The following is a 19371-nucleotide window of genomic DNA, read 5'->3' as shown; positions in this document are numbered from 1 at the left end:
ACAAAACAAATTAAACAAAATTGTAACCTAAGAATTTCTAAACACGGCACAGATGCAACGGTCACGAATAACTGTCGTGAATTGCAGCTCGCAAACACATTTCCGAGGCCGTTAATCAGCCGATTGCCGAAGCACATCGGCTAAGATCGCCGTTTGCCTAATAAATGCATTTTACCGCTGCCAGTGTTTCGGTTGTTATCGACGCGGCTTCACTGGAGCAACAAATACGTAAAAAGATTGCTTCACTGGAGCACCAAATACGTAAAAAAATTATACGGTTTCACTAGAGGAGTAAATACGTAAAAAAAATAATATTAATCATCGTTGTTGGTGAATTATTATTAACAGTTGATGTTTAATATGATAATATGGCAGATTTGAAATAAAACTATATTAATTATTCTTTAATAATTAAGATTTGCTATGGTTGTTTGGTAGTTCTGCAGCTCAGCAGCACATAAAGAAAAGCCGCCACTGGTTCATCCTTATGCCGTAGTTATTACATATCTCATTCATACTTTCAACTAGATGTTGTAGATCTTGCGCTGTTCTTGCCATTATCACAGTATCGTCAGCATATCGAATGTTATTGATAACTTCTCCATTGACTATTATCCCTTCGTTTGCATATGAGAGAGCTTCTTGGCATATTTGTTCGCTGTAGATATTAAACAAGAGCGGTGACAATATACAACCCTGTCGTACCTCTCTATGTATTTCTATTTCGTCCGATGTTTGGTCTTCTATTTTTATATTAGCTCGCTGATTCCAGTACAGATTTAATATTATTTGTATGTCTCTGGTGTCAATGTTCTTACTATCCAGGATTTCTTTGAGTTTACTGTGACGAAATTTGTCAAAGGCCTTTTCAAAGTCTATAAAGCAGGCGTGTACCTCTTGGTTAACATCTAGGCATCTCTGTGTTAGAACGTTCAAGGCAAAGAGAGCATCCCTTGTACCTAATCCTTTTCTGAATCCCATCTGTGTATCGTTAATATCGATGTCTAGTTTTTGATAGATTCGGTTGTGGATGACTCTAGAAATATTTTAAGCAGGTGACTCATCAAGGAGATTGTTCGATGATCTGAACATTGCATTGCCTTAGTTTTCTTTGGTATGGTGACAAACGTAGACAGCAACCATTCTTGCGGTATTATACCAGTACTGTATATTGTATTGAATATATGCAATATTATGGTTACGGATTTATCATTCAAAAGCTTCAGCAGTTCTGTAGGGATTTCATCAGGTCCGTTTGCTTTTCCATTTTTAGCGTTTCTTATTGCGTATTCTACTTCTTCTTTCAATATGTCTGGCCCAGTTGCATTGATTATCTGAGTTAAGTTGTTTCTATCGTCTTCAAATAATTCATTCAGGTATTATGTCCATCTTTTTATTTTATTCTCTAGATCTACAATAAGATTTCCATCTTTGTCTTTAAGTTTACCTATTTGGCATTTCTTTATGCTTCCTGTTATCTCTTTTACTTTTTTGTGCATATTGAACGCATCGTAGTTTTTCTCATAGGTTTCCATTTCTTCACACTGTTCTTTAATCCACGCCTCTTTGGCTTCTTTTATTCTCTTTTTTATGTGTTTGTTTATTTCTTTGTATTTGTCTAGGTAATTCTTCATCTTTCTTCTTTGTTTCATCAAGTCTAGTATGTCCTGTGTCATCCACCCCTTGTTCTTTGTTGTCGTTTTTGTCAGATGTTTCTTTCCTGCTGTTTGTATAGCTGTATTTATGTACTTTAATTTTTGGTTAACGTTATCTGTATCGTTAATTTGTTGTTGCACTGAACTGAGGTTTTCATTTATTTCTTCTCCTGTTTCTTGTCGTATATTTTTGTTTCTAAGTTTATCTAAATCTAGTGTCTTTCTGTGTGGTCTGCTAATCTTTTTTGGTCTCGCCTCTATCACAGTAACTACCGGGTTATGATCTGAGCCTATATCAGCTCCTGGGTACGTCTTAGTACATTTAACAGCATTACGATACCTCCTTGCTATCAGAATGTAGTCTATTTGATTTCTCGCTATTTTTTCTTTGGTATGTTGTGGAGATGTCCATGTATATAATCGCCGAGGAGGTAATTTGAAAAGGGTGTTTGTTATTACGAAGTCTTCGCTCTGGCAAAATTGAATCAATCGATTTCCTCTGTCGTTTCTGTTTCCAAGTCCATAGTTTCCTGCATGTTCTCCTACCTTACCTTGACCGACCTTGGCATTAAGATCGCCCATTATTATGTTAATGTGTTGCTTTTTTATTGCTTTCAGCATTTCTTCTAAGTCGTTGTAGAATTGTTCTATTTCATCGTCATCTTTATCTGCTGTTGGTGCATAGACTTGAATAAGATTTATTAAGTTATGTCTTTCTTTAATTTGTATTAATATTAAGCGTTCTGAGTAAGGAGTACAGGTAATCAGAGAATTTTTCCATTTCTTTGAAATGATGATTCCAACTCCGTACCGATGGGTGATGTCGATTCCGGAGTAACAAAATACGCCATCATTTCGTGTTGAACATTTCCCAGATCCTGGCCATTGTGTATCGCTGATTCCTAAAACATCGATGTTTAGTCTATTCTAACTAATAAGTTTGAGCTGCTGCATATGAAATCCAATTTTCTTAGTTATTTATTAAGAAATTCTTCTATTGAATAATATGTTCTTATATAGTAGTATGAGTATGGTATAACTAGACCCAAACCCAGACATCCAAAGTGAAAGTTATCCTCCAACACCAAATTGTTCTATATGGTCCACATACCTAATGTTCAGAAAAAAGTCACACCATTTTGAGCGTCGGGTTTGGGGGGAGAGTGGGGAGAAATCGGTAAATTCGTAGTTTTAAGTTTTTCGTCAATATTTCTAAAACTATGCGGTTTAGCATGAATAACCTTCTATACAAAAATGTTCTACATTAAATTTGAAATAAAAAAGGTCCTATGCATAATCCTTCTAAAATGAACGGTTCAAAAGTTACGGAGGTAGTATAGTATAATTGGTCCAAAAAAAGGCCTAACCCAGACATCCAAAGTAAAAGTTTTCCTTCAACACCAAATTGTTCTATATGGTCAGCATATTGTTCAGTAAAAAGTTACACCATTTTGAGCGTCCGGTTTGGGGTGGAGATGGGGGAAAAGTCGGTAAATTAGTAGTTTTTTTACGTTTTTCATCAATATTTCTAAAACTATGCTTTAGCAAAAACAATGTTCTATACAAAAATGTTCTACGTGAAATTTAAAACAAAAAAGGTCCTATACATAATTGTTATAAAATCAACGGTTCCAGAGTTACGGAGGGTAAAAAGTAGAGGTTTTCGATACTTTTTATATTCTTTGGGCAATTTATAGAAATTTTCTTTAATAGGATTTAGTCCTGTCGCCAGGGGGGGTACAACGGCCTCCTTAATTCAGATGGACTTACCCAAGTTTTTTTTTTATATATTTTGACCCGTAGAATACGAATTTTTTGGGTAACAGTTGATCCGGATGTCGATAAGATTGTTATAGACAAAGAACTTGAGGAATTACATAGCAGCGATTTCTCGCAAAACAAAACATCTTTTTGTATTTTTTGGGTCATTTTAAGCAAAAAATATTCCTACAAGTTTTTTCGTCGAATGCATAGTTTTCGAGATAACCGCGGTTGAACTTTCAAAAAATCGAAAAATTGCAATTTTTGAACCCGAATAACTTTTGATTAAAAAATAAAGTAGTAATTCTGCTTACCGCATTTGAAAGTTTAAGTCAAATTATATCGGTTTTGATTATTTGAATTGCTAAAAATTAATTTTTTTATTGTTAAACAAATCTATAAACACATAGTGTTTCCCGTACCTAATACATGCGTTTTAACGCATGCTACGTAGAAATTGCCTCGCTTGCACTTGTATCTACTCTACCTACTCGTTCGATTTTAAATGAGAAATCATTGAAAACATCACTCACATACTAGGTGTTTATAACTGTGTTTAACAATAAAATAATAAATTTTTAGCAATGCAAATAATCAAAACCGATATAATTTGACTTAAATTTTCAAATGCGGTAAGCAGAATTGCTACTTTATTTTTTAATCGAAAGTTATTCGGGTTCAAAAATTACAATTTTTCGATTTTTTGAAAGTTCAACCGCGGTTATCTCGAAAACTATGCATTTTACGAAAAAACTTGTAGGAATATTTTTTGCTTAAAATGACCCAAAAAATACAAAAAGATATTTCGTTTTGCGAGAAATCGCTGTTATGTAATTCCTCAAGTTCTTTGTCTATAACAATCTTATCGACATCCGGATCAACTGTTACCCAAAAAATTCGTATTCTGCGGGTCAAAATATATAAAAAAACTTGGGTAAGTCCATCTGAATTAAGGAGGCCGTTGTAACCCCCCCCCCCCTGGCGACAGGACTAATTGTGTTTTGTAAATAAAATTTGCTATTTCAGTGGCCGATGATATGTTAGTGATAAGCCCTTGAAGAAACGTCAACCTCATCACCCAAGATCATCATCAATTGCCCAGATAATATAAAAAGTATCGAAAACCTCCACTTTTCACCCTCCGTAACTCTGGAACCGTTGATTTTATAACAATTATGCCGTGCAAGTTCGGCAAAGCGACCTCTATTTCTACGCTCTGTACTTTTCTTCGCACTTTTAATTATATTGGCCAATTATATTAGTCCTGGTTGCTGGACTATTGTCAAGGTCATAGTCCAAAAAAATAATAAGAAGAAAAAATAAGATGCAGGTTATGTTATGCAAACGTAAATAATTGTATGTAGTAAATAAAATTAGTTATTAAAATGCAGTACTGCAAGCAAAATACAATTAATTAAATTTACCTTTATATAATAATTGCATATCATATCAATATTGTGGAGCAATATATAATTTTTCTGCTTCAATGACAGAAGGTATGAAATATACGTCAATTTGACAATTTCAATTGACAATATGAATTATTTAAGATAGTTGCAATATTTCTCCGCGACTCGCGCACGGTCGTTTCTCGTTTCCCTTCCAAGTACTTGCACACCGCGAATAGGACCTTTTTTGTTTTAAATTTTATGTAGAACGTTTTTGTATAGAACATTGTTTACGTTGTTTACGCTTAAACATAGTTTTAGAAATATTGACGAAAAACGTAAAAAAAACTGATTTACCGACTTCTCCCCCATCTCCCCCCCCATCTCCCCCCCCCCCCCCAAACCGGACGCTCAAAATGGTGTAACTTTTTACTGAACAATATATGTGGACCATATAGAACAATTTGGTGTTGAAGGAAAACTTTTACTTTGGATGTCTGGGTTAGGCCTTTTTTTGGACCAATTATACTATACATACTACGTCCGTAACTTTTGAACCGTTCATTTTAGAAGGATTATGCATAGGACCTTTTTTATTTCAAATTTAATGTAGAACATTTTTGTATAAAAATTTGTTCATGCTAAACCGCATAGTTTTAGAAATATTGACGAAAAACCTAAAAAACTACGAATTCACCGATTTCTCCACCCCAAACCCGACGCTCAAAATGGTGTGACTTTTTTCTGAACATTATGTGGACCATATAGAACAATTTGGTGTTGGAGGATAACTTTCACTTTGGATGTCTGGGTTATGCCACTATTTGGATCAATTATATCATACTAATAGATAAGCTTTTGTCATTTTATGGAATTTTGGGAGATGTGTTGCAGATTTAAGTTGTAATTGGAGATGATTGTATAGTTTTTTGCTGAATATAATATATAATTACTGCTTCATAGTAAGTACCATAACTATGGATTCAGCTGGGCATGTGGTTTTGACAGAGAAATGAGGGTGTAAACGTTTAGTCTACCTTTCTTCTGTTTCTCACCTCTATAAACGATCCCGCCCACAATCTACCAGGACTGAACAACTGTGCATTCGAGTCACATAGTGTATCAATGCTCAAGTTTACTTCTTAGTATTTTAGTTCACTATGTATGGTACATGTGTATATTTTTTGCTTTCAGACACATGGATATTCCCTTTAGTACAGATGGGACAACTCAATGTGAATCATGACGCTCCAATTACTAATAGAATATTAGCAGATTCTCCTCCAAGAAGCACATTACGAATTGCCACTGGTTATTTTAATCTTACCAAAGAGTATATGAACACTTTAATAGATAGTTGCCAAGCCAATTGTGAGATCCTAATGGCACATCCAGAGGTAAGTAAATTTCGCTGTAGTATTTAAAGGATTGGAATTTTATCAGCCCATAGAACAGGCGGGTTTTAAAAAAGGCTAAGGAACAAACGATCACCTACTGGTAATAAAAACCCTTATAGAAAAATGTACTGAACATAATAAACCACTAGCTTTAATATTTGTGGACTATGAAAAGGCCTTTGACACCATAAATCAACAAGAAATGTTGGAAGCATTGACAGAATGCCGAATTGACTATCGGTAATTATACACATATACCAAAACGCAACAGCCAGTGTTAGAGTGGGTGATTGTCAAACCCAGAAATTTTCGATACAACGTGGAGTACGTCAGGGCGATACCATATCGCCGAAACTGTTCACTACGCTTTTGGAATATATAATATACACATGTTATTATATTGGAATATATAATATAATTATGTAAAAGGGCAAAACTGACCGACAAGGGCATAAACATAAACGGAGGAAAGCTTAGCCATCTGATGTTTGCAGATGATATTGTACTAATAGCTAATAGCTGATAGGATCTTCTTTAAGTGCCATCTCCGCGGCGGAGGTCGGCAATCATCATAGCTATTCGTATTTTAGAGACGGCTGCTCTGAAAAGTTCATTTGATGTACATCCGTACCACTCTCTCAGGTTGCGCAGCCACGATATTCTGCGTCTACCTATGCTTCTATTTCCTTGAATCTTTCCCTGCATAATCAATTGGAGCAAGCTGTATCTCTCTCCACGTGTAATATGTCCGAGATATTTCAATTTTCTTGTTTTGATGGTATTTAGGATTTCTATTTCTTTATTCATCTTTCTCATCGTTATAGGGCCGGCGTAGCTAAGTGGTAGTGTGCTTGGCTCGCGTGCCGGTGGTCCTGGTTCAAATCCTACCGCCGGCAAGAACAACTAGACATTTTTAAAATGTTTATAGGCCCCAGGTCGACTCAGCCTGAATAAAATGAGTACCTTGGGTAAAACCAGGGGTAATAATAGGCGGTTGAAGCGTAGCACTGGCTCTGTTACCTTCCTTGTATACCGTAGGTCCTAGATATAGCAGACTACCCTGCTATACTCCCAAAGCCACAGCGGTATAAAACGGGAGACTATTATTATTATCTTTCTCAGAACCTCTTTGTTTGTTACGTGTTCTGTCCACGATATTTTCAAAATTCTTCTGTACACCCACAGCTCGAATGATTCTAGTTTTTTCATTGATGCAGCATTCAAGGTCCAAGCTTCCATTCCATAAAACAAAGTCGAGAAAACGTAGCACCTAGCCAACCTAACTCTTAGCACCAACTTCAAATCTCTTGTGCAGAGCACTTTTCTCATTTTGTTAAAATTTGCTCTAGCCTTTTCTATTCTGATTTTTATTTCCTGTAAGTAATCTCCTGTGGAGTTGATCATTGTTCCAAGGTATGCATATTGGTCGACTCGTTCGATATGGATCCGTTTATGAAGAGATTTTCGTTATTTCTTTGAGTTTTCGATATTCTCATAAACTTTGTCTTCTTGACATTCATTGTTAGCCTGTATTCTTGTCCATGTCCAAGCTCTGCTATTCTGGTCACCAGCCTCTGAAGATCGCCAATATTTTCAGCTAAGATGACAGTGTCATCCGCATATCTAATGTTGTTAACCCGCGAGTAGTCGCGCGGTGAGATAGAATTTAAATTTTTATCCTTTTTCGCGATAACTTGATGAAAAATTTTGCAATTTTGAAAAAATTTCGTAAGTGCCTCGAGGAAGGGTGTAGTAATGCGTAGGAATTTTTTTTCTTCTTCTTCTTTTTGTGGAATTTATGGCTTTGGGGAGAGCCAATTAGCTTTAACCCGCGAGTAGTCGCGCCGTTAGATATAATCTCACATTTCATCCTTTTTCGTAATACAGTAAAACCTGTCAGTAACGGCCACTAAAAATGAAAGAACTATTGGCCGATATAGAAAGGTGGCCGCTATTGCCAGTTTTTGTAGTCTACATATAATTGGTTTGGGAAATTTTTAAACTGGCCGTTAGGACAGGTGGCCGACGTTGGCAGGTGGCCGTTAACACAGGTTTTTTTAATAAAATTGTTGGAAATATATATTTTCAATATAAAAAGTAGATAAAAATAGTACAAAATAAAAATTTGTTTTAAATTCGTATTTTGAGATAGAATCTCACACGCGACTATCGACGTTACAGAAGTGAGCGCGACTACTCCCGGGTTAATGGGAACTCCATTTACCTTTATTCCATCTGTTTCACCCTCAAGACCTTTTTTCAAGATCTCTTCCGAGTAGGCATTAAAAAGAATTAGCGACAACACGCATCCCTGTCTCATTCCACGTCTGATTTCAATTTCCTCTGACAGCTGGTCGTTAACACGTACTTTAGCTCGTTGCTTATAGTATAAATTCGATATAATCCTGAGGTCATTGTAGTCCAGCTTCTTTGATTCCAGGGCATGCATTAATTGTTCATGTCGTACTTTGTCGAATGCTTTATTATAGTCAATAAAACACGCATATATATCTTGATTGACGTCCAGGCGTCCAGCTGATGAGGCTAAAAAACTTTTAAATAAGCTCTACCTTTCCTCGCTAGAAGGGGGATTCTCATGAGATTCGCATAGGAAAAGATAACCAAACCGTTGAGCTTCTCCGTCGTATAAGACTGATTTGGGCAACCTTCGGCAAGCTGAACCATATTTTCAAATCGTCTGACATATCAAGATCATCATCATCATCCAACCAATTTACGTCCTCTGCTGGATATAGGCCTCCCTCAATTGTTTCGACACTTCACGGTTTTGTGCTGATTGTTGCCAGTGTTGACTTACGGAGCGGAAACGTTGACCATGACAAGGAGAACAGTGCAAAAGATCCGTGTGTCTCAAAGGGCAATGGAGCGTGCTATGTTGGGCGTTTCACTACGAGACAAGATCCCAAACCGCCAGCTACGACAAAGATCAGGAGTGGCTGAAGCAGTAGAGAAAATAGCAACACTGAAATGGAACTGGGCAAGTAACGTGGCTCGAATGACAGATAACAGATGGACACAGCGGATACTGAAATGGAGACCAAGAGGTGATGCCTTCTGAAGTAGAGGTCGTCCACTAACACATTGGACTATTGATATAAAACGTTGTCATAGGAATTGGATGCAAGAGGCACAAGATCAAAATAGATGGAAAATTATGGGGTCGACCAAAAATCGCAACTGTCATCAACACGCCTAACTTCACGCGCAACTTGGATACGAGAATTATTTTATTACACCTTCAATTTACCGTGTACGTCTCGTAAACTATTACCGATAAGGTAGAGTTGTCGCTATTTTGGGCCGTGCCGTAAATTATGCGGTAGATCTATGTCCAGCAGTGGACAAGCGAAGATTGAATGATGCTTTAAAGGCTTGTTTGCCAATGCTCGCTGTACAATTGTACAGAAATATTTTAAATCGCGAAGGTTTCTCAGGTAGCACATCAAGGAGAGGACACTTAGCACTTCAGTTGAATGAATTGGTGCAAAGAGTACACATCCATTTAAAATGAATTGTGCACGAAATCAGTAGTTTTGGGACCTTGCCGGATAAAATGGTCAAATAGTTGTTTATTTAAAATACATTTAATATTTTATTAATAAACATGAATATTATAAGTGCAGTTAAATAACACTAAGGCCCGTATTCATAGTCGGTACTCAAGTCAGCGTCGATGCTTGAACCGATACTTGAAGTCCGACCTTGAACAAATTTGTATACAAATTTTTTCAAGGTCGACCTTAAGCATCGACTCTGACTTGAGTCTCGACTATGAATACGGGGCTAAGTGCACAATCCAGTAAAATTATACACAATGTTTTAAAATTTACGCAGGAGGAAACAGTAGGAAAGACTGTACAGGTAACAAATAAAAAAAACCGGAAAACCTTTGAAGCCCGATTGCTCTGACAACGTCGCGTAACCAAAGTTTTTGACTCTGAACTTCGCGGCTTGAGATATTTCTTTCGACTAAAGGCTGATTCTCACTAGCATGCAAGGTAAGTGCTCGGCATGGGCAATGCATCGGCTCGGCAAGATACATTTTACATAAAATCTTATGGACTTCACGGGATGTAATTCACACTATGCGTGCCAGGCACCGGCAAGCGACGGGCTTTGCATGCGACGTTCTTTTCGAAACAATCTCTGCCGAGCATGTGCCTTGCCGTTGCCGGTCCGGTTCCTTGCACGTCTAATGAGAATCGGGCTTTATTCGCTGTGAGCCGATGAGTAGAGGGGATTTGACAGTTTTCGCCAGCGCTGTTAGTGGCAGTTTTGTACATTGAATTTGAACAATTTTACAAGAAAAGTATAAGATTCAAACCGCGAGAGAGCGCTACCGACGAAACTCACAGCCAATAAAAACAGAGGTAACCTCTAAATTTCACATTAACTTCTTTTTTTCTCAATGGCCTCTTGCGTAAGCAGTTATCCAGTCGCACGAACTTATATATTAAATATTATAATTATTATAATGAATAAAATAAAAAAACATAATTACTTTTACTATTAATTCTGTGTATTCGTTCAGTAATCAGATTACAATATTTCAGTTCATAATTTGTGTTTTTCTAGATAAATATCTATTTTCTCGTTTTGTATATTTCACATACTCCAATTTTATCAGAAAAGTACAAGTTTCAAACCGCGATAGAGCGCTACCGTCGAAACTCACAGCCAATACACAATTACTAGCGATAACATGTTGCGGGCCATTGTGTATTGGGGCTTTTAAGAAAGAAAGCAAAACAGGTACCTATTTATTTTTAGGCAAACGGATTTTTAGGTGCGAAAGGCCTAGCAGGCGGTATTCCTTACGCCTATTCGCAAATAGCTAGGAAGTTTAGGCAATTATATGAAGAAAGAAAGCAGCAGCACAGATTTAAGTTGTACGAATACCTGAGAGAAGATTGGACCTATCATGCCAAAGGTTTATGGTAAGATATCATTTAAAAATTAAAAAACATGTACTTTGTATTATGATTAAATTATTTATATATATATATATATATATATATATATATATATATATATATATATGGGTGATTCCATTTCAAATCACTCAATTTTGGATAAAAAAACTTTTGGATCTCTGATTTGTCTGAAAATTGGTATATAGCATCTGTGGAATGTAGAAATAAAACATTTAAGGTCGAATTGTCTTCTTATTCTGCTTCTTCTTTTTTTAAATGTTATTTTATGCGATTTTACAGTGATTTGGTATTTATTTAAACAAATTTGCATTTTCTATCGTAAAGTATCAATGGAAAACATGATATTTTAATAGAAGGGACTCAAAAATGTCATTATTATGACATTATAACAAGTTATTTTGATTCAAAACAACTTTTTGATCAAATTTTCTAGTGTAGAAAACGTTAAAATACCGTTTTTTTACATTTACCTCCATTCCCAACATACATCATAATCGATTTGGCTAAAATTTGCCCACAGATAGGCAAAACATAGGACATAAGTTAAGGATTTGAATTATATTACAATACCAAAAAAGTTACATGCAATATCATAGTCAAAAATATAGGCGGCTACTCAGGGCCGGACTGGCTCATGAAAAAGGCGCCAACCCAAATTTTAAAAAAGGCGCCAACCTAATATCTAAACAAAGGCGCCAGACCCCCCTCCCAAAATTTTACATCAAACTTTTTATGCAAAGTAAATCAATATTACTCGTGAATTTTTTTAAGTTTAATTTTAATTTAACTCCATGAAGCAATTTACTATTTTTATTGGGAATAGTAAATTATATTAAGATGCCACAAAAATATAGCTTCAGTTTCCCAGTATCCCTTTTAGTCCAGAGACATTGGAGTGAGTCATCAGTGGTGGTGCAGCTCAAACAAACTATGAATGAATGAAATGATATGAAACATCATCAACTACAGCAACATCAGTAGTGAAGGGAAAAAAAGGCAAGTACTTAGCAAAGAGGAAAAGAAGAAGGAGGAAACTATAATCTTCGGAAGAAAAGGGTCTTCGGTTAGAAGATATCCGGTCAGGGGTAGGGACCTGACCAAAACGGATATTCCAGGGGAGGCAACCTTGCAAAGGAGCTCCTCACTTGGGGAAAAAGATCTAGAGAGAAGGAGGAGAACTCCGACATAAGACTATGGTAAGAGCAATGGAGAACCGAGAGTTACAAATAATTTAGTGAAACTAATGTCTGACCATACAAACACGAAGGTCGAGATCAAGAATGATGTATAAACCTTAAGAGTGTCACCGAAGACATGGAGAGCACTTTCAGACAAGTCACCCTCGGCAGCATTGAGAAACGAGATAAAAAGTGGAGAAAACCGACGAGGAAGGAAGGACTAAGGAGACGGCAAGCGTGTCCGCACCGATGGACTTCGAAAGTTCTTCCCCGAAAAACTTGAGTGAAAGAGAAATAGAAATGATCGCAACGGTCCCGAACTCAGGTGAAAGAGGCTTTGAAAAAATAAACGACATTATAAAGTCCAATGGGAAGAAAATATCTATATGCGGTCGCCAAACCGGGAAGAGGGAATAAATCTGCAGGCGACTTAGTAGTGGTCATGGAACAAGGACTTTCCGGTGAGGGTAAAAGGTACCACGACCTGATAAGGGAAAAACCGGTAGTATTTGCAGGAGATACATATAGCCCAGGAGAGGTGAAGTACCTTTAACTTAATACTATGACCACAATTACAAGAAAGGGTCAGGAGGAAGAGAACAGGGGAAATCGTCAGACTATTTTCAAGGTTCCTGTAGAGAAATGGATGACAAGGATAAGAGACTACTGGCAATTCTTTTGAAATTGAGGGAAGACATGGAGACAGTGGAGATCAGAGTAATTATATTATCATAGCTCCCCATTACTTTTAATAATGGGGGGCATGATAATAAAAGTAGGAACATCAGGCAAATCCTGAAAGTAATCTTCATGGGTATGCACAACCACCTCTCACTGAGAAGTACGAACGCGGGGACGCAGAAGTTGATTGTGAAGGGAGGTGGAAAATCCTACGCCGAGTTGCTAATCAAGGGTAGCGTAGACACAAGGAAGGAGAGGATTAGCGTCAGAAGCGCTAAGAAGACTAGGGGCGGGGACCTCAACCTCGAAGTGGCAGAAAAAGAACAAGCCGAGCACCTGAAGAAGACTATCGTGGCCCGCACGTATGGAAACACAGTAGAAGATGTCCGAAGCTATCAAGACCAGGTGAAAATATTTGATATAGACGGAGATGTCACAAAGGAAGAAATCCTGAAGATGGTTCGGAGGTATACCGGCAGCAGGAAGCCTAACGACGTCAAACTCGTCTCTGTGAGAAAATGGAGAAGGCAATACAACCGTTACAGTCGGAATTGCAATAGTAAAAGCGACTGCAAGTGAAAAAACAAATCGGACTCCTGTTACCGATAAGGCAAGGGGGCACTAGACACGAGATTAAAGTAGTGAGGCGACTTTCTGCCTTACGTGTAAAGTCCGGTCACAGAGCCGACAGTTTACAGTTCTCGGAGTATAAAAAACTGATCCTGGAAAAGCGGGGCCTTAAGAGAGACCCTGCCACAAGGGACGAAAAAGGGTGGATGAAAGCACCTAGGACCAGAAATCAGACAAAAACCATCTAATACGAAGTTTCTTCAAATAAATGTGGGAAGGGCGAGGACCGCTCACGATGTTGCAGAAACACTTGCATGATGAGAAAGTTGTGACGTGATTATCTTTCAGGAGTCTAATGTAAAGTTGGTCTCTCGACAAAGAATCATTAAACACAAGAGATCTGATGGGAAAAGGAAAAACCTATCAGAATGGATCCACGCCACAGGGATTACTTTGCTAAATGACGGTAAAGCACCTACGTTTGTGAGAGATAATAATGAATCATTTCTGAACATCTCAACGTCACTTCTAAACAGGGTCATAAGTCATAAGCTAGACTGTTTTGGAAGAAGAATCGCTCAGCTTACATAAATATGTGAGTTTTGAAATAACGAGCAAAAGGAAGAAACAGGAAGATAGAGATATTGATCCAAAGAGACTTTTAAATGAGGAGGTTTTTATGGATGCTTTTGGCTTGATTGGTCCGAGATGCGAGGATGTAAGTAAGTTGATCGAGGGTCTAAGTGCGACATCACAGTTGGCTTATGTGAAGTCAAATGGGAGGTATGAAAGGAAACAACCATACAGGTGGAATGAGCGGCATGAATATCTGAGGACAAATTGTATTAGAGTAATAAGGGTACAACAAAGTTCAACTCGTATCAGGTATCAGATTAGCTTTAAATGTAGCAGATTAGATAAAGAAAGCCTGATATGAGTTGAACGAAATGAATTTTGTTGTACCCACTGGCCTTATTATGTAGCACTCTAGGGCGCAACAATCTTATACGTATAATGTAGAAGTAAAAATTGTCTTCGAGGGCGCCGCTCGTTGCATCTAAGCTATTTATTAAAATAGAATCAACGGGGATTGATATCTACGAAAGGCGCCTGAATCGAAAAAATGTTCTTCGAGGGCGGCGCGCATCGCATCTAAGCTATTTGATTATCTGATACCTGATACATGTTGACAAGTTGTATTTTGTTCAATGTCTGGCTTCATTATTTAGAATTCTGGGGCACAACAATCCAGTATGTAAACCGTAGTTATGGAGCACAGAAAAATACACCTGTATAATTTAGGCCAATTGTGGGATGTAACATGTAACACTCTTTATATCAGATATCAGATAATCAAATAGCTTAGGTGCGAGGCGCAGTGCCCTCGAAAACCATTTTTTACAATTTGGGCGCTTTTCGTAGGTATAAATATCCGCTATTTCTATTATATTAGAAACAGCGGAAATTGATACCTATACAGGGTGATCAACTTCTGTGACAAAGTCCAATATATCTGTTATTATACAATATATGAAAAAACGTTGTTAATAAAAGTTATAGACACCTTTAATGTACACATTTTAAAATTAGTGAGAAATATACAGGGTCCTCCATAACACGGTGGCAAACCAAAGTTATGTTTTTTTAAATGAAACACCCTGTATTTTATTCAAAATCTGGTTTCTTTACATTTTTCTAATTCTAGAAATATAGCACTTGTCTAGGATTATACTGAGTGTTTTAAAGTTACGAGCACTTTTATTAAAAAATCATACTGATTTGATCGCCCTGTATGTTTCTAACGGTGTAATATAAACTTATTTTTTTAATGCTTTTGACTGTCAATATTAAAGTAGTTTTGCAACAATGTACAATTTTTTTATAACTACACAAATTGTATACAGGGTAAGTCAAAATTTAAATACAAGATTTTCTTCATAATTTTAAATGGAACACCCTGTATTTTATATTATTATCGAAAAGTTCTATCACTATACTTACATATCTTTTGAATATTCCCTATACCTAAAGTTATTAGTTTTTGAGATATTTTAGTTTTATTGTTGATAGCAACATGTATTACTTAGTTATTAATAACAATACTTTAATTTATCAAAATTTATTAAAAAAACTAAATTAAATAAAAAAAAATGTTCATCGTACCTCTTATGTTATAAAATGTGTTCAAAATGACCTCCCATAACGTCTACACAAGCCTGGAGACGAGTTTAAAAAGACCTACAGATGTTTGTAAGCATTTGTTGTGTGACACTTTGAAAGGCGTTTTGAATCCTTACTCTCATATCATCAACTATTGTTGGAGGTGCCCTATAGACTACGTCTTTAATATAACCCCAAAAAAAGAAGTCACCTTCGTTTAATTCTGGTGATCTGGGTGGCCAGTGAACTGGCCCATCTCTTCCTATCCATCTTTCAGGAAATAGATCATCGTTGAGAAGTGCGTTGTGGTGAGTAGGGGCTCATATGTTGGCGGATGTTTAATGGTACATTTTCAAGTAGAATAGGTAAATGATTCACTAGAAAATTTAAATAAACCTCACCATTTACCGATTCCTCATAGAGAGAAGAACCTATAACGTAATTGCCTCTGATTCCACCCCAAACATTTAAGGACCATCTTGTTTGACTATGTGTCTGAGCACAGTACGGATTGGTTGTGGAATAATAATGAAAATTGTGTCTGTTTACACTACCATTTTTGTGGAATGTTGCCTCGTCCCCCCAAAAAAAAGGACAAACTCAAAAAAATCTCAGTATAACTATTTGTTTTTGTGACCATTGACAAAATTGTACTCTTTTGTATATGATATGGGTGCATGTTGTTTTTCTTGACTATGTTCTGGATAGATCCATAACTTATATCTTGCTCTCTTGTAATATTTTGAATACTTGTATGAGGATTTTCTGTAACAGGCAGTAAAACATTTAATTAATTTTCATTCGCAATAATGAATTTTGTTTTTTTCTTTGCTTCATAAACAGAGCCAGTACGATTAAACCTGTCTAATAAGTTGTCAAATGCTATCTTATTTGGTTGCTGATGCTATGGACACCATTCCTTATAAATTCTTGTGGCAACTAATGAGTTTTTGAAACACTCCTAAAAACCCTATCATGTCTGTCATTTCTTCACGACTAAAATTCATTGTTGGGTAACAATTATAACAATATGGCAAACAATTATAATCAATAACAAAAGTAAAAACGTACAGATATTTAAAATCTTACATCTGACAGTTCTTGTGTCAATTATTTCAAAGCCACCTTAAACAAAAACTTCCAGCAATTTATAGTTTCCATTTCTTCGCGGAAAATTAATATCATTTTGTTAGTAAATATAAAATTGTCGTTATTGTATATAATTTACCATAAAATTGGAGAAAAAATGAAATGCAGTCTAATTTTAATTATCATTACCAAAGTCATTGGAGGTTTCTCATATTATGGGTAATTAATTTACTGTAATAAACGTATCTATGAGTTATCGACAATAAAACTAAAATATCTCGAAAACTAATAACTTTAGGTATAGGGAATATTTAAAAGATATGCAAGTATAATGAAAGAACTTTTCGATGGTAATATAAAATACAGGGTGTTCCATTTAAAAATATGAAGAAAATCTTTTATTTGCATTTTGACTTACCCTGTATACAATTTGTGTAGTGATAAAAAAATTGCACGTTGTTGCAAAACTACTTTAATATGGACAGTCAACAGCAGCAAAAAAATAAGTTTATATTATACTGTTAGAGTCATACAGGGCGATCAAATCAGTATGATTTTTTGATAAAAGTGCTCATAACTTTGAAACACTCAGTATAACCCTAGACAAGTGCTATATCTTTTTAATCAGAAAAATGTAGAGAAACCAGATTTTGAATAAAATACAGGATGTTCCATTTAAAAAAACATAACTTTAGTTTGGCACCGTGTTATGGAGGACCCTGTATATTTCTTACTAATTTTAAAATGTGTACATTAAAGGTATCTATAACTTTCATTAACAACTTTTTTTAATATATTTTATAATAACAGATATATTGGACTTTGTCACAGAAGTTGATCACCCTGTATGTCTTCGAGGGCATCGATAAAAATTTTCTTCGAGGGCGCCGCTCATTACATCTAAGCTATTTATTAAAATAGAATCAGCGGAGATTGATACCTACCAAAGGCGCCTGAATCGACAAAATTGTCTTCGAGGGCGCCTCGTTTAAGATTTTTATTATGATGGAAACAGCGGAAATTGATATCTACGAAAGGCGCCCGAATCGTAAAAATTGTCTTCGAGGGCGCCGCTCGTTGCATCCAAGCTATTTATTATAAAAAAAAACAGCGGATATTGATACCTACAAAAGGTGCCCGAATCGTAAAAATCGTCTTCGAGGGCGCCGCGTATAAGGTATTTATTATAATACACACAGCGGAAATTACCTACGAAAGGCGCCGGAATGGTAAAAATTGTCTTCGAGGGCGCCGCTAGTTGCATCCAAGCTATTATAAAAGATACAGCGGATATTGATACATATGAAAGGCGCCCGAATCGTAAAAATGGTCTTCGAGGGCGCCGTCCGTCGTAGTTAAGCTATTTGATTATCTGATTCCTGATACAAGTTGTCTTTTGTTGTACCGACTGGCTTCATTATGTAGGATTCTGATTACTGAGGCATGTAAAAACATTTTTTTAGGGGAATGGTAGCTGTATCATCTTTGTGTAAAGGTTAAAAAAAAATTTTTTTCCAGTTTAATTTTTTTTATGGATAGATAGGTACTAACGAAGGCAAAAGGCGCACCGGCCCCAGGGCCGGTGGGCCGGCGGGCCAGTCCGGGCCTGCGGCTACTGTAAGTACAATTAACTCGGAAAATATCGACGTCACGACAAAAATTGTTAAAAAAATTTGTAATAATTGTAAATACGATTTATTTGGAAAAATTTCAGTTCCTACCATTTTTGTCGAAAAGTTAAAAATGGCGGAGATATTGAGCAAAAACGGTTCTCCTTTAAAATAAAGATGGCGGCTAACGTAACGGAGGAATTCATTCGCGATTTTAAATTTAGGCTACTATTGACCCCCCTAAAGATTAGAAAAATAAAACTTTGGGCAGCTCGGCATGTAAGGTCAAATGCTATCCCGACTGGACTAATATACCTTTCAGTCTGATATTATTGCATGTAACTTTTTTGGTATAAATTCAAAAATATTAAAATATGATAAAAAGTAGATTAAAAATGCTAATGCTAATTTAATTGCTAATTAACATGCTAATTTAAGAAATACTTTTATAAAATAGAAGTTAACCTTTTATTTGTTTTATATTAGGTCCAAATATTTAATAATTTATATTAGAATACTGGATTATAATGAAATATTGCCAAAATTCAGCAAAATTGTGAATTTTCTATGTTGTCCTTTGCTATATCGACTGTAAGCGGCAGCGCAGTTGTATAAAAACGGCGGATGTAATTGGGATAACGTATTTTGATGTATGTAATTAACACGTTGGCGGACAGAACGTCTATAGACGTCTAATTTCCATTGGTGTAACGTGACATGACGTCTATAGACGACATTTTTAAAATAACGAGTTGTGACCAAAAATCGCTGTCAGAAAATGTCACATTACATCTACAGATACATATGTCCATGGTCATCGTTCACATGTTTACAAAAATGTTAAAACTCATTGTTTTCATAAACTATAAACGGTAAACGAAATTCAGTAATTTTCCTATTCTACTTTTCAAAATATGTACGTCACAG

General features: G+C 36.2%; 1 protein-coding gene across 1 annotated transcript in view; it reads left to right on the top strand.

The window, feature by feature from the left end:
• LOC114334178 (CDP-diacylglycerol--glycerol-3-phosphate 3-phosphatidyltransferase, mitochondrial) overlaps positions 1–19371 on the top strand; it is a 50846-nt gene that overhangs the window by 19320 nt on the left and 12155 nt on the right. The window contains exons 2-3 of the mRNA XM_028284211.2: positions 5999–6201; positions 10993–11159. Coding sequence (XP_028140012.1) covers positions 5999–6201; positions 10993–11159 — 370 coding nt within the window. The remainder of the gene's footprint in view (positions 1–5998; positions 6202–10992; positions 11160–19371) is intronic.

This window comes from Diabrotica virgifera, chromosome 4 (assembly GCF_917563875.1).
Source record: "Diabrotica virgifera virgifera chromosome 4, PGI_DIABVI_V3a".
NCBI classification, from domain to species: domain Eukaryota; kingdom Metazoa; phylum Arthropoda; class Insecta; order Coleoptera; family Chrysomelidae; genus Diabrotica; species Diabrotica virgifera.
This window is presented reverse-complemented; position numbering and strand designations above follow the sequence as displayed.